General features: G+C 35.2%; 1 protein-coding gene across 2 annotated transcripts; it reads right to left on the reverse strand.

The window, feature by feature from the left end:
• Positions 1 to 2,012: 2,012 nt before the first annotated feature.
• On the reverse strand, positions 2,013 to 19,333 carry LIPI (lipase I). Of its 2 annotated transcripts, XM_015880240.3 has the most exons (10): positions 19,049 to 19,333; positions 15,495 to 15,871; positions 14,240 to 14,348; positions 13,297 to 13,398; positions 11,887 to 11,976; positions 10,553 to 10,720; positions 8,980 to 9,072; positions 6,343 to 6,454; positions 5,808 to 5,981; positions 2,013 to 2,333 (listed from the first exon to the last, which is right to left on the reverse strand). In XM_015880240.3, the coding sequence occupies exons 1-10, from the start codon at positions 19,125 to 19,127 to the stop codon at positions 2,246 to 2,248; spliced, it is 1,392 nt and encodes a 463-aa protein (XP_015735726.2). In that variant the 5' UTR covers positions 19,128 to 19,333; the 3' UTR covers positions 2,013 to 2,245. The 2 variants fall into 2 exon arrangements, with proteins under 2 accessions (XP_015735726.2, XP_085403448.1); XM_085547322.1 differs by lacking the exon at positions 11,887 to 11,976 and having other exon boundaries at positions 19,049 to 19,325.
• Positions 19,334 to 20,437: the final 1,104 nt, after the last annotated feature.

Raw genomic sequence — 20,437 nt, forward strand, 5'->3', positions numbered from 1 at the left:
ATATTTGAGTTATGACTACTGACTAAAAGAAAGTTCCCATTTCCAAGAACTTCAGCACTAGAGTTCTTGCCTGTTTTGTGAGCAAGTAAAAGGCAAAAGGATATATTTTACAGTGGAAATGCCAACCACAGCAAATACTGAAAAGGCAGATTTTTTGTGTCTCTATTTTAAATAGAGTAAGATTCTGAAAATTAAGGTCATATGAGTAAACAGCCTGAAAAATAGTGGTAAAATTTCAGTCATTTGACAACTACGTCAGCAGCAGTTATAGAAGTAAATAAGGCCTTGGTACTGGAAAGGGTAATACATCTACCCATAACAGTGTCAATTTAAAGATGATACAATTTCATCAGTTTTGCCAGATAGTAACTTGCAATTGACTGTCTTGTGAAAAATACAGATCTATATGGAAAATGATAATCATGCTCTGTACTTCAGTTCTTTTCAGTAGGACACAAAATCAGAGCAAAAATAACAATAAATTATAATTTTAAAAAGAGAGTAAAAACATTTCACAAATACTTCAAATAAATTGTAGAAAGTAACACTGAAAGGAAACTTAAGAGGCAATCTGAAATGTTTATCTGCCTGAAAGTCTATGTCACCCATTACAGTATTATTGTTTGATCCATGTGAAATTTACTCTCAGGCGAGTAAGCTTCCTTTTAAGGGATATGAGAAACAGGTATTGGAAGGTAAGATGAGAAAAAAAAGAAGGCTCAGAACCCATACAGGGGAAACTAGAGAGAAAGGCTGTGTAAAAAAAAAAAAAAAAAAACATAATGAAAACAAGGAGCTGGTAAAATAAATAAATAAATAAACACATAACCATACAGAACCAAAAAAGCATACAATTGAATGCAATGGAATGCTGCAGTTGGGTGAGACACCACCTGAGATAACCCACTTCTAAGGAATAAAAAGGTTTCTTTCCGCAGGTGTGTATATATTTGTCTTGGTGTATCCAAGCTTGTCTTGTGTAGACATGTAAAAGCATGTGCAATAGCAGCTTTGGAGCTTTGCACACATTAACCTGCATGTTAGAGCTGCGTTTTGCAATTATAAAACTAAATTATTGCTCACTTTTCCAGAGTAAGGACACCATCTTCCCTTTGCCATCTAACTCATCAGTTTACTTTCAATAAAACAGTCACTCTGCTCATAGGTTTTGGACATCCCACACCACTGACATTCGGATGAAATTTGCCAATAGGTTCAACCAAATATTGCTATGAAGAGCAGGAACAGAATGGACATTAGAAAAGGAGGAAAGGGAAATCATGCCTGGAAGTTACTTAAATTAGAAAGGAGGATTAAATACAGATAATAATCTGAAAGAAAAATAATACATGCATCTTTTCTTCAGTGATAAGTACCATCAAAAATGGCAATCTGTCACTGGAAAACCTTTTTTGAACTGGTGGAAGAAATCTTTGTGTAGGATTATTCCTTAAAATAAATGAAAAACTGTCATCAATTTTAACCTGAGCAACAGTTCTAATTGTAAGAGGCCCAAAATGAAGTAGAATATAAACACATATATTTCATCTTTGTTCTCTTCAGAATAGACTTTAGAATTACTTCATATCTGAAACATCATTGCCCTGTCCATAAATTTAATAGAAAAAGATCTGGGTGGGTAGAATGATACTCATCTTGTATGAGGATAAAGATAATTGATTTAAACAGCAAATTTATGTATGTGCTCACAAATCTTATTGCTCCAGTTCTTAGAGACTGAGACACTAAACAATGAGAAAATGTGGATTAATTTACCCAGTGAACATAGCACAGCAAAACTGCTGTATATTAGATCTGTAGATCACATGTACAGTATATTAACTTTACTTAGTAGACAGATAATTATGTTTCAATGTAAAATCCATTAAAAATAATAAATAATTAAATATATGTATGACGTGATTAATGATGTGCCAAGATTATGCAGATAATTCATCTTTAATTCAGTAGTTGTCTCACTGCTAACAAATAATAACTAATAGATCACTGTATGTTCTTTACCATGATACATTTATTTTATTAAAATTTCCGAAATACAGAGGTATCTGAACATTTCAATGAATTTCAGCCTAAGGCACTCAAAGGAAGTAATGCATATTACCACATAGACTCTTGAAAATAAATCTAGCTTATCTCATTTCCTTCTCATTGCAGTCTTTATCCTGAGGAAGAATCAAAATGTCATTGCCATGAGAAAAATTATGTTAGTAGAATCTCTCTCTCTTCATGTACTCCTCTCTGGGCAAGGGATAGGCTTGAAGGTCAGTTCAGTGTTCTCCATCAGTACAAAATCATATCTGCACAGCTGTAGCCTATGAAAGTAGGAACAGAAAAAGTGTGCATAACAGAAGTTTTAAAATCAATTGAAAAATCTTTTAGTATCTTGATTACAATTCCAATATTTACCAACTCTCAGAGATGGTACTCAGGACAACAAAAAACGTCTTGTTGTCAAAGCTTATAACCCTATATTGTACATCACTAGCATAGTTTTGCCAGATTATATACAACCAGAACACCAGATAGATGAAGCATAGTAGCATGAGTATGAAGACTCTCATATTAATCTGAACTGAAAGTTACTAACATTACTGTGCAATACTTCACAAACACATATAGATGTCATGAAAGGTGCCTCTCACACACCAGATTTTACCTTTTGATGTGAAAGGAAGCTAACTGCACATGTAGGACAGAGATGATATCTCTGTCCTTCATGAACTACTATAAATAAATAGTGTGAGCTGGACTGGACCAACAAATGACTAGCACACTCTTTTCTTTAAGGGCATATAAAGCTACATGTTACTTGTTTTATTCAAAACTATCCACATTGGTTTGAACTGGCAGTACAACACAATTCACATATAACTGACACATACAGTGAAACACCTAAGGGAAAAAAAGCCAAGAATGTTGTGCCATACACCTTTGCTGTTGCCCATTAGTGTGAGATTTCCAACCAGGGATGGCTCCACCTACATGTGATCACCTGCATGTGATACTGACAGATTTTTGAGGCCCATCAAAGACTTCACAAAGCTAAGGCAGTAGATTTTCCAACTGAGATGATCAAGACAAATTCTGGTAGCTTGTATAATACAAAATAGAATTTAATGCAGTCCCTCATCCACAATTTGTTTTGATTTGAATGTAACAGTTTACTACTATATTATTTTTGTAGAGAGAGAGGGAAAAAAAAAGGCATGAAAGCACAGAAATTGAAAGCATTTTAAAAATCCCTAAAAATCCTGTGAGAGAATTCAGAGGACAAAATTTCCACCGGAGAAATGTAAGATCATTACTTGGATACGTTTCTTGGGTTTTTAATTTCAGTTTACAATGCTGCATTTCAGCAACACAACAGCTGAGTATGTTCACAGAGCCTGTTCCCCAAAAGAGGTCATTTCGGAAGGATTCTATCTAATCACATGGAATACTGTACTTAGACATGATGACAAATGCCAGGAATAAAAACATAGTTTCCAACATACTGTATCACATTTGAAGTGAAATCCATCTAAGTTTGTCATTATCGAGTACATTGAATGGGAGCATGGTGAATAGGTTTGGCTCTCCAAAGAAGGAACAAAACACAAATATTTTTGGGAAGTAAGGCATTCAGAAACTTTTACTCCACATGTCTTCTCTGACATCTACTGAAAAGCAAGGGCTTTGTCCACTCTTTTGTTCAGTAGATATTCAGTAGATAAAAGGTCATCTTTTTTATTATACCTGATTTTGTTTTAAACAGACAAACAAACAAACAAGCAAATAAATAAATGAGTGACTGGGATAAGTATTTTTGAGACATTCATCTTCTCTGTCAATCGAATTTAACCTGACAGATTCAAAAGGTTTTAGTGAGAACTGACACCTGGACACAAGTTACAGAAGCTTTCTGTTTTTATGTGTGAGCCAGAATGATTTCTCTTAGAAATTAGAAAGAGAGTCAGAAAATTATATTTATTCGTTAGCACTCCCACATTTACACACCATCTCTGAGAATAATGGGTCAGTAAACAATTTTCAGTAATATCCCATTGTTCACTCTCAACCCAAATCAGAGCAGAGTGAGACTCCTATTGTCTTTTATCTCTGTATCTGTCCCTGTTTTTCACCTACTATTTTGCTATGTGAATAATTTAAATATTTTAAGGTAGTTTCTAGTTGATTATCCTGTATTCAAGTAATTGGTGTAATTACAAGTAACTAAATAAGGTAAATATAGGTAGTCACAATTACATTGAGCATTTATGTAATTATACAAACCAATGGTGATGTAACATCTGCATTTAAATTACCTTCACATGCTGATTCAACACACGTCTTTCCATCAGTATCTTTAAACATCTAATGTGACTACATGACTGCCATCTGATAAAGCTCCATAAAGATTTTAGGGGATCTTATATTAAATCAAGTGCATATTACTTTAAGACTAACAAGAGTCAGACTAACAGGTTGAGAAAAGTCAAAACCAAAAAGGAATATTCACTGTAAGTAGAATATAAGTAAAGTAAGTATAAATAAGAAAGAATATTCTCACTCATTAGTTATTGGTAGGGAAGGGAAGGGAAGGGAAGGGAAGGGAAGGGAAGGGAAGGGAAGGGAAGGGAAGGGAAGGGAAGGGAAGGGAAGGGAAGGGAAGGGAAGGGAAGGGAAGGGAAGGGAAGGGAAGGGAAGGGAAGGGAAGGGAAGGGAAGGGAAGGGAAGGGAAGGGAAGGGAAGGGAAGGGAAGGGAAGGGAAGGGAAGGGAAGGGAAAGGGGATATTGGAAGGGACCTTCAAAGGTCATCAGGTCCAATGCCTGATCACTTCAGAGCTAACCAAAACTTAAAGTATATTACTGAGGGCATTGTTCAAAATGCCTCTTGGTCAGTGACATCCATGGGACATCAACCACCTCCCTAGGAAGCTTGTTCTAGAGTCTAAGTACACTCACAGTAAAAAACTTCCTAATACCCACTGTGCAGATTTTATTTTAAATTTGGTCTTCGTTGAATCTGCCATTTGTATGAAGAAATACGCATTATAACTCTAAAACACAGTAATACTGATTCTCCAGTGCATTTCCTTACTATTGTTTGTAATACACTATTATCACAAGTTGGAAAATAAAAATTGTAATTGCTAATGCTATGGTACAGGTAACTTTGAGATGTGAAAAATGAACACATAGTAATGCTGGTAATATATTTCAAAACATAAATAAATAATGAAAGAATAGTAACAGCACTCAGTATAATAAACATGGATTATTTCATTTTAAGTGCAAGCAAGCACAGACTGCATATTTTGGTCTTGGAGGATCTTTACCATCAAAGTCCTCACAAAGCCACAGGACTAAAAGCTTATTCCAGTCATCAAAGCATCTGAAGTACTTCATTCCATATCTGAATGCAGAAAGCTGTGTGCAGACACATAATTAAGATCAGAAAAGTACTTCATAAAATTCATCTTCAGGAAGAGAGTTCACCAGGCTGTCTCTGCTGATTTAAGTCAGGCTAGCCTGCATAAGTGGTCCTTAAGAGTTCCCTTAGACCTGAAAGTCTCAACAGCCTGTTGTAATAAGGAACATGCATGACTTTTACAGGCGCAAGAGATACAAACTGAGAATGCTGTGCACTAAACATTGACGTACAGAACACTTCTTCCATACAAGGAATTTGAGAGAGAGGATTAGAAGGACATTCATGCATTTATGAATATGTAATTAAAAAGTCAATAGAGGCAAGTCCTCATGAGCAGTTTGGCTGATACACAACTTTGATAAATGACACTCACCTTTCTGGATTATTAAGTGCTTTCAGTCTCATCTGAAGAACCTTAAGCTTGTATTTCTGGCCTACTAAAGTCTTCGTAGAAAAGGTCAATGAAATTTTGGATATTTTCTCAAAATCCTGGTAAAATCCAGTTAATATTTTGACTCTTTTGTATTGCTGAAATGTTGTCACATCACTAAAGAAAAATATAATTTCCAGTCAGTTTTGTTTCTGTTTCTTTTTTAATCTAAGAAATATTCACTATTATTACTAATGGCAGAGGTCTTGCAGATCACCAGAAAGCATTCAGAACAAAGACCAAGATTCAGGGATTAAGGGGCATAATTCATAAAGGGAGAAAAGATCATTTCATTATGAGGAGTGTTGCCTCTTGCACTGAGCCATATCAGATCCAGGAAAAGGAACTGTGGTCAAGACTTAACAACTTGATGATAACTTTAGACTTAGGCTAACATGTCTAAAGCAAGGTTTAGGAAACTTGGGAAATTAGTTCTGTAAGGAGATAACAAAAGATTGGGGGATAAATCATGACATACCTATTCATCTGTGACTCTACTGTATTTCCAGCATGATCTGTTATTTTAACTTTAATGAAACCTCTCCTAATGTTTTTATTCCAAACAGTAATATCCAGTAAATAGTTGTACACTGCAAAAAGAAATGGGAAATAGTAAGATTCAAGAAATGAACCTTGACAGTACACGACTGCTAGTAGTACTCTGCCAAAAGCATTTACTGGGTACTAATAGTGATCCTTTACTTCAGGATACCAGCTCAAATCAGAATAAAAAGGATGATGGAAAAATAAATAAATAAAAAGAAAGAAAAAAAGAAAAAGAAGAAAAAACCTGTTTCTTCCAAATGGCTGCCTAGAGTTCTGTGTAATTAATGTGTAATTACTTCCAATTTTTACATAGAAAGGATTTGCATAAGAAAAAAAACTGCCAACATAGTTAACACGAAAAGCTTGACCTGCCTAATGAAACAAAGGAAAATTAAGTCCTACGTGGCACCTTCAGTTCTTGGCAAGCTTTGCAAAGTGGAGATGTTTGAGTTAGTAATGTGGTGAAACTACCACATTATCTACAAAAGTTAAGTGTCCAGAAAATAGAAGAGGTACACTGGCAGGAAGAGAGAGGAACAGCACTTGTGCAAGCTTTGTGGATTGGCAAGGTGGGAGGTTAGCTAGGTGAGCAGATTAGTCAGGATGCAACTGCTGAAGAGAGACATTATTCTGGAGGACAGCACACACATGATCCATCCTGCCACACTAAGAAATGCTGACCTAGCCTTCTAGTGCACTTCTGCATCCACCACTCATACTGTAATTGTGCTATGGCTATCCAGAGGTGGTACATCTTTACTAAGTAAGGAATCCAATTCAAACTTTTTTGTCTTTTTTATGTGATGTTAGTCTTTAACATTCACTACTAAAAGACTGAGCCTCACCTTGAATGAAAAGCTTGCCGTCATGTTTACACTATTAGCTTAGTTTACACACTCTTGTTTATTTCTATTATTTTCTCATGTTTCTAAACATCTAAGAATTCAAATAAGGCTTAGTTAGTAAACTGCCTCTTTTTCAGACCATTTTATTACACTTATTTTTATTCATAACTCCGCATATTTTCCCTTAAACTTATGCTGTCATTACAACACTTATTATTCCTTTCCATATATCTCCAATATTTGTACTAATCTGTTTTCTTTCTTCTGTCACCCCTGTTCTAAACTACTGTATGTAATACTTTTTATTATGTGTTATATTTTTCCACCAGGAAGAACCAGAACTTTCCCTACATGGATCTCTGATAAATGCCCAGACATTTAACAAATGTAAAAGCAAAGAAAAGCCATATTTTAATCTGGGAGGAATAAGACAAGGAGAACAAGTGGCCCATTCAGCCTTGAGAGCAAAAAAGAGCAAACTCCAAGCCAACCTGATAGGGGGAGAGGAGTGGTTTTTGCAAACATGTAGTTCAGCAGAAAGATCACTGGGAAGAGGAATTATTTTTCTTATGTGGGTCAGGAAGGGCCAGTGGGAGAAGATTTGACTTTGGTGGTTTACTGAAGAAGGACTGGGCAGAGTCTGGAGTGTACAGAGGGCACCTCTGCAGTTTTAAGCTTGTCACACTTGAAGTGCAATCAGCAACCCAAATGTTGTTCATCCTCCATCTGCCTCACTGAATGCATATATGTAAGCAAATTGAAGTTTGTACCTTGGGCTTTGTTATCCAAGTCTTTTTCACTGCACACCAAGACAACACTTTTTATCAGTCAGCTGTATAAATAACCCTACCACCATGTTATGTAGTATCTATCACACCTTCATTAACCTCTCCCAAGCATTTTGGCAGAAATGGTGATGAAGTAAGCACAATTAATGTAGTAGCAAGAGAAATTCAGTCTCTGGTCTCAAAGCTTGCCAAGATTATGAAAAAAGTTAATAGGAAATTTCACTTTAGTTCCATCTAAGATCGTTATGCACCAAATCAAAGAACTTGTAACATTATCATTTAGAAGAAGAGTGTAAATTTTCTTTATAAAAACAGAAATTAGATAAGAATTTAGCCCTCTGGATGGAGAGGTAAATATCTAAACTGTTCTTGCTAAGCCCCATGCCATGAGTGCTCATTTCAGCATAGCATAACCCTAATAAAGTTAACTAGGTTTTCACTCCACTTTTTTCCTCACATGGAGATACAGAACTTAAAAAGCAAGAGCAACTTTAGTTCACTTTGGACACTTCCCTTTCTAGGGAGGAACATACAAGTGTTTCTTCCTCCAACCTGGCATTAGGGTTTTGCTCTCTGAAAATTACAGGAATTTTTCCATCTGGGCAGATTCACACAGTCCATTTATTCCCCTGTCACTTGATTCTCATTTTTCAGCTTCCTTATTCCTCTGATGGTACATCTCATTACTTTTGAACTCGTATTTCTTTCTCAGTTCACGTATTCCTAACTCTTCTGCCATAATCACTCTTCTCCTTCCCCCAGGCTGCAGACTTATGCTTAGCTCGTGGTTTATTCTACCCTTTCATACTGCAATGCACAATACCCTACTAATCTTAACATGCATTCACTTCAAATCAGATAACAAATGACAAACATAGCACTTCATGCAGAGTTTGCTGTGTATACATGTGTATGCATGTGTATTTAGTTACTCACTGCAGAATGGGTCTTTATCTGAAGTATCAAAATAAGCTCTCACGGGTGAATTCCTGAAAATTAACTGTTTTTTCCAGCTGTCAGCATAATAACCTGAAATTGAAAGTTTAAATGTTTTGTTTCAGATATTTAGCAATATGACACACAAAAGTTACAGATTTGGCTTTAACTTTCTAAAACATTGTATTAGAAAGTAATTGACTTGGAAAATGCAGGAATCCCCTAAGTATATAACAGAATGTAATATATATGTATTTCATTTTTCTCATTCATTAGTATGACTAAAATTATCAGAATCCAATAGTTGGAATTTATTTAGTCTAGGTTCAAAAAATGGTGTTTATAAAACACTACAGAGGTAATAAAAATAAACCTAAAAAAGTACAGAACAGGTTCAGATTTAGTAAAATTTGTTCCTTTCTTTCTTGAGTCATTAAAGTAAGCATTTTTAAACCCTGTAGTCTATAACTGTGGCTATTCTCTAATAAAATATTAGACATCTATTAAATTCTTGGATGCAATGTATTTTCATTTTATGCAATTTGCTTTCTGGTCTTGGGTCTTAATAATAGTCCTTGTTTCTAAAATAGCTGATGACATTTTGTCTGTCTCATTTATTTAACTAGAATATACAGTGAGGGCTAAATCTAGGCTGCAGAGGTCACTGCAAGACAGCAAGTGGAAAAGCCTGAGTAAGAAGGATGCTGTTTTTCTACCCAGTTCCCAGATGCAGCAACCTGACGTTTCCTTACTAGTTTTATGGGTATTTAAAAAAGAAAAAAAGGTGTCAGCTGATTGGTCAAATATTTCTTCAGCTCAGTAAATCTCCCAACTTGCATCAAACATGGCTAATAACAATTCTGGGGAAGTACTCAAGTCTTCTCATCCTACTGTAAAGTACTGTAATAGCAGGTTCTTATTGTAAAGTAGCATACAGATATGTCTGGGCTTTCTCTTCAGACTTGACCTAGTATATGAATTTAAGGATGTGAAGAAGATAGAGTATGAACTGGAAGTTAACTTCTGTTTAAATACTCTAAAAATGTAGTTCTAGTGAAAATCCTGCCCTGCCATCTAGCAAATGCTCACGTTACTGTAGCTGCTTTCAAATTGTCTCTAGATCTTCTTTAAAAGTAATAAAGCCCCAAACAACTAAAGCCTCTACAAATAAGAATTTGATTCAAAAAGAAGATCCAGAGACTCCATGAAGTTGGTATAAATGTTATTACTCTCAAACAAAAACCACAGGTTCTCTAGGAATGGTAGCACAGTATGAGAGCCAAACATGATGGACTAAGCAGAAGCAGTTTATCTATAGAGAGAAAATGCATTCTGAATCCATTTCAGTCTAGAAAGCCTGATAAAGATTAGGAACATTCAGTACTCCAACAGAGATAACTGTGAAGAAGATTAAGCCTTAAACTTTATACAGTTTAAAACAGTGTGCAGCTCTGTACTCAACCAATTTGTTGATTCCTTAACTATATTCTACAGATCTCTGGTGAAAGCCCAGAAAGAGCAAGTCTGAATTCCTTGGAAAATCTCACCCATTCCAAAGCAGAGTAATTCTTACCCAGTACTGGACAGGACATTGGTTGGAAAGCTTCACAATCAACACATTTTCCTTTCCTATACTCTAAGTAGGAGTCACAAGGATATGCTGTTATGTTGCACTTCCTTTTCAAAGATGATAAGAAGAGAAAGACAGACCTTTGGTGGTCACATTTAAAATACTGAAAACCTTCAGGAAAGAAAAAATAAAATATCCATGTAATGCATCATCATTTTTCTTCAGGAAAGAAAAGATATTAACTGGGTTTTCAACTTAACTAGGTCATTCTTTGTTAGCCATGATTTTATTCCCTGTTTAGTTGACCTTCAAACATAAAAAAAAAAAAAAAAAAAAAAAAAAAAAAAAAAAAAAAAAAGGATACACAAACACATCAAGAAGAAATTGGACTGTTATGAATATTGGAGGTATGAAGAAAAATATCTGCAGGATTTTATATGCAATAAACAGTCTGTCTACTACTCTCTATCAAAATTGTCACCACTTTATTATCAAGCACGAGCCTGCACTACAATTGGCCTTACAGTCAGTTAGCTAAGTGTAACATTTAGGTAGAAAAGCTGCTGTAAATAGCACTTCAGAATTTCTTCCATCCAGGTTTATGTATAAAAAAATCCTTTCCCTCCTAGCAAAAAAAGAAATGTGTGGATAAGGATGATACCTCTTAAGGGACCGTGCCATACTCACAGGCACCCACGTGGAAGCCCTGTGCTTTTGATGCAGCTATAATTCATACCAGCAATATGCAGAGTTGTAATAGAAATATGGACATTTCTATATATACCAAAAATGAGTAAATAAAAATGATAGCAACTTTTCTTCAAATTTATGGAGGCTGAAACTCTTGCAGTTCTGCAGGAAAACATCATGCAATAAAGTGCTTTCTTCTTGATGAGTACAAAAGTCCTGTTCAAAACCTAAGTTACATCTTTGCCAACCAGATGTAACTCAAGACACATAGTAAAGACCTAAAACCCTTGCTTTCTGTGTCATATGCAGGTAACCCTGCCCAAACCATTCACATCTTCCCCCACAGCACTTTCCCTCACCCCTGGCCACATATGAATATGGGGAAAAAAATGATAATTACATGCAGGTTATATATACAATAAGAAAGATACAATGGAATATGCATGCTTATGGAAAGTTCACTATAAAAAACAGAACAATATCTGTGTTATTTTTCATATGTTGAATGTGAATGAGAAAGGAAAGAGTAAGCATACAATGCCCTCAGACCCCATATTATTGAGTATGTGCAGAGTCCATTTTCAGGGTAATCTTTTCTTATTAGATCTTGAAGTCATTTCCCTTTAATTGAACAAACTTTTATTTACCACTAAATACAGTTTGTGGACAACCAGGCTGATCCTTTCCTCCGTTTGGATAAAAATCAATGCTTCCTAAAGGTTTCTTGAAACCTAGTGCTAAAAACATCACAAATTAAAACTTAAGCAGAATTATCCAATGAACAATTTATTATATAAATGTATTACAAAATAATATGGAGATTTTAAGGAAAAAATTTGAAATATATTGTTTGTTTTTAATGATATTAATCTTGAGTTGAAATTCATGATTTTTTCCTTCTTTTAAGAAAGTTATTCATTCTTATTGACTCTTATTAAGCACAATAAAATGGATAGAACAGAAGCAACTCTGAAGTACTGTAGATATTTTGTATTTGCACAATGAAATTTATGAAACTCATGCACTCTCTAGCAACAAAAATTCTTTACCAATGTACAATGTACATGGTATTTCCCATTTTTTGCACAAGACTGGATTCTGAACTACACTAATATAAACAGTGCACCACAGTAGAAAAATCCAAACTTCTCCTGTCCCATGAGAGAGAGATTTAGCTCAATCTGACCTATCTTTCTTTTTAGCTTTCTTATTTACTTAATGGGAGCATTACAAATAATTGGTATTTTACAGCTTCATATATGAGTTTGTATAGTAAGATACTATATATTAGTACCATTAAAGAAACTGATGGGAAATTTGTGACAAGTGTGGTAGATTTGAAAGGTTTGCTTCTATTTTGGGGAAGAAAACAAAACCAGATTATTGTATAGATGAAGCAGACTACAACATTCTTACAATAATTAGATTCTATTTTGAATTGTAAGCAGTAGATCTGTGCAGTGATAGAACTGAGTCTGGTTTTCTGAGAACAGACTTTAATTCAGTGATAATGACTGAATTTCAACATACAGGTTCAATGACTCTATCACAATAAGAGGATGTTCATGCTAAACTATTTTGCGAAGAATAATCTTGTAAATTAATGCAATGTGTGCAGTTTTATTCAATGTGCAAAGTTCTTTTTTTGTTTTTATTCAGAAGGCATATACTATAACAAGCCAGACATAAATGACTACACTTGCATGGCATTCAATAGACTCATGACTCCAAAGTTATCTACATGTACCTTTAGTTAGCTGTTGGAAATGAGAGCTACTCCAATACTTTCATGTTCAGTTACTGAAATGAAACAACTCAATAACAGGTCATGAATGCTTAGTTCATAAGTGAAGTTGAGTTTCATTTACTTGAGAAACATACCATAATAACATGCAAGAGACTTTAACAGCATACATATTGTCAGGAGTCAAGAGCCCAGAAATCCACACAACAACACAAAACTACTGCAACGCTATATGGATGTTCCCAAAACAGCTTAACAATTCCCTTTCCCTTTCCTGCCTTTCCTCAAGTTGAAATAGTAAAGTTCAAGTTACCATCAGTATCTGTATGAATTACATCAACGAATTGTGCATCAGTACGATCCAATCTGTCCTCTGGTAGTACACTATTGAACAAAGGGCCTGCTGGATCAAGACCTGCATAAAAATAATGCTAGCATTACACATCCTATTATCTGTTTCTAAAGTTACACTCAAGACTGATGTTAGAGTATTATTTATTATTGACTCACACATTTTTCTAGGGGTAATGATAATAAGAAAAAACACAGTTTCCAGTTTTCTACTTGCTAAGCAAAGCATGAAGTCCTAGCACAGGAGTAATGAACCCAGATCTTTGAATTTCTCTCTCTTCTAGTACATTGTGCTCATCTCCCCACTGTCCAGAAGAACTATAAGCAAACTATATTAAGGATCAAATTAGATGAATTCATTTTCTCTTTTCCCCCAGAAAATATCATTCCTAATATATATTTCATAAGAATAAAAATGTAATGAAACGTAACTACTCTTGCCACCAGAACTCAAGATGGAGATAGCTTGGATGGAGACAACTTCAAGCAAGCCTCAATCATTTCACAGGTTAGTATTAGAATTAGCAACAGTTTTTATAGAAAAGTAAGTGAAATGCTAGTTTTTTTTATCACATTTTAATCTGAAGAAGATTTGGAAATCTTAGACTCCATCAACTATGCAGAAACTCAGCATATCGCTTAAGTGATATTTGGATGTAACATTCAGTTTTCATTTGGGAGACTAGAAGTGAACAAATTGGGAATTTAAAACTGTAACTTATGTCCTTAAGGAAGAATCTATTTTTATTTTTTCACTTATACGATTGATGCATTTTCCTTATTGTATGTTTCTAAATAATCAGTACTTATATGTCATTATTTCAGTGCTAGAGTCAATATGATCCACAACTATGACGAGCAAGCAAAGTGCATTAGAATACAAGTCTCAGGATTAAAAGTGTTACCCGTAATTCTGCCAAGTTTGCCTTTATACTTCTGTCCAACAAAACCAGCAATATGAGCCCCCAGACTAACACCAATCATATACATAGAGTCAAGAGAAGCTCCAGCTGCCTATGAGAAAACAATAGAAAACAAAACACACTCATGGTTAACTAGGCATCAGAAGACTGATTTAACGTTTGCATTTGGTTGATACTCTATATCTAACTCTAACTTTAAAAACAAATGGAAATTACAAACTTTGTTTCAGTTTGAAATTCTGTACTAGTTATATAATGCAGTAACTATGAAATGCCTATAAGAATGTAGAAAGGAAGCTTGAGTCACATTTCTTCCAGTCACACCAGCTTATTTGAAGAAGGAGAACACGAAGACAGAAGAGGAAGACAATCACCAGATACAAGAAAAATGAACCAAAATCACAGACTAGGGGGAAAAAACCTTCTGCTTTATCTTTCCTGAAAAATAGATAAAAATACTATACCATTAACAAAGCTCAGGTGAATAATGGTGTCTGATGTACACTTGTAGGAAAGGCCTAACATGGCCATTCCCCAAGGAAAGCAGTACTCTATTACAATACACCAGTGAGAATATCTGCAAAATGATGGGATGACAAGTAGAATCTGAAATTTTAAAGCATCTCAAAATGAATTACCACAGACCTTTCAACAGCTTGCAAGTATGGAACAGATAGCTGGGGGATAAATGGAATAAAAGATGCTATAAGATTTTTTATTCATTTGATTACAGATATAAATTTAAGGCCCACTGAAGAACACTGGCACCAAAATTCTTTCATCAACCACCTCTAGAATCCAGAAGTATACGTAACTTTGAGACAAATGTTGATATATGTTGATATATCGATCAGTGATTTTTCTTTTGAAGTCCTCAATTACAGTAATTTATTAATGGTAAAAATGTGTGATGTTTTGCAATATCTAATTGTTTTGTATTACTTAAATAGCTCTCACTGTACCTTCCCACAGGTGCTTTCTCTGTTTCCAAAAGACCTAAAAATTCCAGCTGGCTAAAGGAATGAGATGCACTTCTATACATATATTCAGTGAAAGAGAAATGAGAAGGCAGGAGAAATAAAAATTGCATGCAAAGTTAGTAAATACTTTGTTAAAGGAACATCACTTAATACTGCTTACTGTGCTTCTCTTTAGACATAAATATATTTTAAATACTCATTTTCACACAAACTATGCTATTTACGCTTATTCAGACAGATACAGCTCTATGTCTTACCAGCATCTGGTCAACATAGTTCTTCAGTATTTCTGCAACTTTTCTGCAGTTTTCAACAGCAGTTGTATAAATCACAGTTGTAGCACCACGATTCCAATCAACTATAATGAGATTAATATCCTCAGAAGACAGTAAGAGCTTCTTCATTTCACCTAGCCATGCTGGTTGAGATCCTGTTGGTCTGAAGCCATGAATAACAAAGACAGTTTTCTTGGAGGTATTAAGATACTCAGATGAAGTAACATTATGTTCAATGAGTCTCTCAGAACAATCTTGATTTTCCCTTGTGTATAGTAGTAGCTGGACTTGAAGTTCTGTTCCAGACAAAGCATAGCCTATATTAAGATCTGTAAATTCAGGACATTTTTCCTCCTCATCTGAAAATAAATAAATAAATAAATAAATAAATAAATAATCTAAATATTAGACCGTAATCTGGAGAGTCATAATGAAATATGAAATATCACATGAAATATCGCCTCTTCACTTTCTTTTCTACATTCACCCACTAAATGTGAAGAATCTGCACTGTATTCACTACAGGTCTTTGGAATGACGTGCCAGAATGAGTACTGAATGTCAAAGAACCAGAGTTAAACTATTTACTTTGCAGACATCACTATGTTCTTCCAAACAAATATGAAACCAAGCTTTCTAAATATTTCTGAACTATAGTTGTTTCGACTTACAAATTAGCAGCTAGTGTTGATAAAATCATTGGCTTAACCATCAAATGTAGGTTCTTCCTTTATCACAACCAGTGTGTAATGTATAAAACAGGAAGACTGCTGTGTTTTTTTCTTCCTCTTTTCTGCCAGGGGTGTGAAAGTTCCTAACTCTTACACCTTATTGGTTGTTCTACCAACAAGAAACAGTAAAGAATGATCCAGCATCCTTCTCTAATTGTGGACTGACCCAATTACACCATTACCAACAAATAAAGAAACAAAGGATACTGTTCTGGATCTGAAAAAAATAAGAAGCTGTAAGATCGTTGCATATAGGGGACATAAGAAAACACGCAGTGTTTAGCATTTCTATACTCAGACAATTGTGGTACAAGAGCTTAAGCTTTAGATAAGTAATGACCAACATAAGGATGGAGATTTCCAAGAGTCTATGAAGATTTCTATTTTTCCCTGTGTACATATCAATACCAATCCATAAAGAATTAGAAAAGAACCTTTAGCTATTGAGGTGATACCACATGGAAAGTGACTTCAGGATTCTGGGCACAGCTCCTTTGCCTGTTCTTCTGTATGCTCACTCCAGATTCTCTACACTTTTAGCCATTTTATGAGCAAATAAATTTGGGCCAGTCTCTGGACCTCTAGTGGGCTACTTCATATAAAGTCAATATTCATGCCATTACCCATTCTGTGAAACAAGAGACAGTCAAATTCTAGAAAGCAAAACTAGGAAGAGGAATAGTGCCTACTCAGTTCCTTTAAAAAAAAAAAAAAAAAAAAAAAAAAAAAGTAACTTGATTTTCTTAGTAATTTTTTAGTTAAGGAGGAAATAGTTCCAGCTCATCTTTTACCAGCATGCAATCAAATCCAGTATAGTTGTGCATCTTCTCAGACACAGAACCCCCTACAGTTTATAAAGTTTTGCAAAGGATGCAAGCATAAGGTGTAACAAAGCAACTGAAAAATATATTTGATATCATAGTGGAGATCTAAAAGCCGAGTAATATTTGCATAACTTAACTACCAAACTTAAGATGCAGTAAAGACGCAGTGAGAACACTAATAATACTAACTTATGAAACACTAATTTCAGAGAACTAACTTAGTTCCTAAAACAACACTATCTGAGGAAACTAGACCAGTCACCTCTAGGACAAACCAAATGTCTACAGTGACTTCAGCAGGAATGAATGAACACCAGCACCACTGGAATGAACAGCAGAAAAAACAATGGATATTTGCAAACCTGAATGGAATTAAAGTTACAGCATTTAAGGAGTGACCTGAAACTTACTGTCTCACATTGACAACAGTTTCGTGCCCATTATTACCTTATAATTAATGACAATACCTGTAAGAATAGAATCTGAAAAATGTTAAAGTTGCCCATATTTCAAAACTAATATCACAGTTCTCTTAAGATAGACATTGAATCATTTAAATAACTTTTATTGTGATTACTGGACAGGTTATTGACTAACTGCTGATACAGGAAGACAACTCAAACTCGTTGTAGAAATTTATCCAAGAAAAATTCTGGAATCAAGAACTACTCAGCTGTCTTGAATTTAGTGGAAGTGGTATTCAAGAACCTGGCAAAATGTTATACAATTGATATGATTCTGAAATGGTATAAAAATATTTCACTTTTATGTCTAGTTTTCATACAATAATACATGATGACAAAACTAGAAATTCAAACACACAAGCATCACATACAAACTATATAATAATAGAACAGGCACTTTGTTACATTTTTGCTATTCAAATTCATAGGTACAGTATGAAATTATTTCATTTTTTTTCCCTAATATTCTTAAATCCAAGCTCAGTCCCTGATCCTTACAATGTAATTCCTACATTTCTAACATGCAAATGAATTCTAATAAGATATCGTAAATGTCAACAAGTTTCTTCATATCACTCTAAATGTTTTCATTTCTTGTCGCATTATCTGGTTGGCAGAAATAATCTTTCACTTTTTCTAAATCAATTGAATGACGCTGACATACAACAGAGATGCAGTCTGGTTCATGTAAAGGAGAAAAGTATCATAAGGAATGCATTTTAACTGATGAAACCTATTTACTTGCTGAGAAACATGAAACAGAAGAAAACTCATTTACTTAAGTCTGAGAAATGGGAGCAGAATCATTGAGTGAAAAGTGAATAGACAAAAATGGTTACAGTGAATTAGGTAAGTACTATACATAAACATTCAGATTCACTGTTTTAAATTGTTTAGTAATGAATCATTAAGGGGACTTTTTTCAAATGTCTCTTTGTCTTTGACACCTGGAAGCAATACCCAGCTGCCCTTTGTGCACATTTGTGGGAGTAATCAAACACACTTTTCTGTACAATGAGAAAATACAAACAGGGGTTGGGCAGTTAAATATGCAGCTTAAATCAGTTAGAACACACTTTCAACTTTCCTGTGTATGTTTGTAGCCATCGTAAGTGTCTTAAGTTCACATGGCCTTCCTGTAACTAAATTTTACTATTTAAAATATAACACTTAACTTGAAAAGCTGTCAACATAGCAAATTGCCAATAAACTCCAAACGTACTTTAATATGCTAGATCTAGTTTACAATTAGCTCTGTACAAGGTGCACATACCTGAGCATGACTCTGTACAAAGTACAGCGAGAGATAAAGTATCAGACTTTGTTCTATTTACTTTAAAATAAGAACCTTTGGCTAAGTTTCAAACTGATCAAATTCTCTTCACCAACCCTCTGCTTCATTAGGCACACTACACAGGATTTAGTCTTTTGGCCAACTTAAATAAAGAAATGTTAGTTTTCGTTACCTTAATAGAGCCCTGAGTCCATATCACAGACAAGAAGATAATAGTTCTTACCTGATTCCACACAGTACACAAAACAGATGAAGAAAAACAACTTTAACATGCGGAAACGGAGAAAAGTACTATGTAACATCCTGAAATGAGTGACAAGCTAAGTGCTTCCTTATAGCATGCTAGATTTTTAACTTAACTGAATACTACTGATGAAGTAGGTTACATGGAGATTAGGAAGCAGAAAGTAAAACTGTGGTCAAACTTCTGCAATTCATGACTCCTCCTATTGAATGACTTCAGAAGGTAGGGTGGTTTCTGGGCTTTCAGTGTTGGGACTATTTTTTTAATCTATTTCCCCCTCTCTTTGGTTATCACCAGGTTGACACGTAAGCAATTGACGTTACATATCACTGACAACTCCATTACACCCATGGAACTTAGGAAGCAGAGTGACTACGTGTACATCACATTAGATGCTCACCATGTCTGCTTTTTTTCAAGTATGTCACTCATGTGTAATTAGGAACAATGAGCTGGGTAAAAGATACTTGCCACAAAAAGTCATTGGGGTGACAGAAGAATTTTTCTGTAAGAACTTGAAAATAATCAGAGAATCATAAAAACATATTCTGAGTTGGAAATGATCATCAATTTCAACTAAAAGAATCATAGAATTATAAATGGTATAGGTTGGGAAGGACCTTAAAGAACATCTAGTTCAAACTTCACTGCTGGGGGCAGTGTTGCCACCCACCAGCTCAGGCTGCCCAGCACCCCATCCAGCCTGGTCTTGAACACCTCCTAAGATGGGGTATCCACAGCTCCTCTGCACAACCTGTTCCAGTGCCTCACCACTCTCTGAGTAAAGAAAAATTCCTCCTAATTTCTAATTTTAATCTCCCCTCTCTTAGTTTAAAACTATTCCCCCTTGTCACCTATGCTTTTTGCACATGTAAAAAGTCAGTCTCCCTTCTATTTATAAGCTCCCCTAAATGCTTCTTGAACACCAGCAAGTTTGCTTCCATGACTGCAGGTCTGGGAAGCCTGCTCCAGTGCCAAGCCATCCGCTCCATTAAGAACCTTTTCCTAATATTCAACCTCTACCAGCACAATGCAGAGAGGGACAGTCCCTTACCTCAAATGACTAGCAATTCAGATCCTATATACCATACGCCAGGGTATGGTTGGCTCTTTTTAATATAGCCAGATGTTACAAGAAAATCTTACTGAACACAAGCAAACAACAGCTAGGCAGCCTCCATATAAATGCCACTGAAAACTCTTGATACTGGAACCAGTAATGAGCTCCTGGAAAACATCAAAAGAGGGGTGGCCAGCACAGCTGGGAAGTGATTTTCCCCTTCTACTCTGACCTTGTAAGTCCCCACCAGGAGTTCTGCATCCAAGCCTGGGGGCCCCAGTAGAAGAAGGATGCAGAGTTGTTGGAGC

This window comes from Coturnix japonica, chromosome 1 (assembly GCF_054131305.1).
Source record: "Coturnix japonica strain WE chromosome 1, WE-NBRP24, whole genome shotgun sequence".
Classification (NCBI taxonomy): Eukaryota; Metazoa; Chordata; class Aves; order Galliformes; family Phasianidae; genus Coturnix; species Coturnix japonica.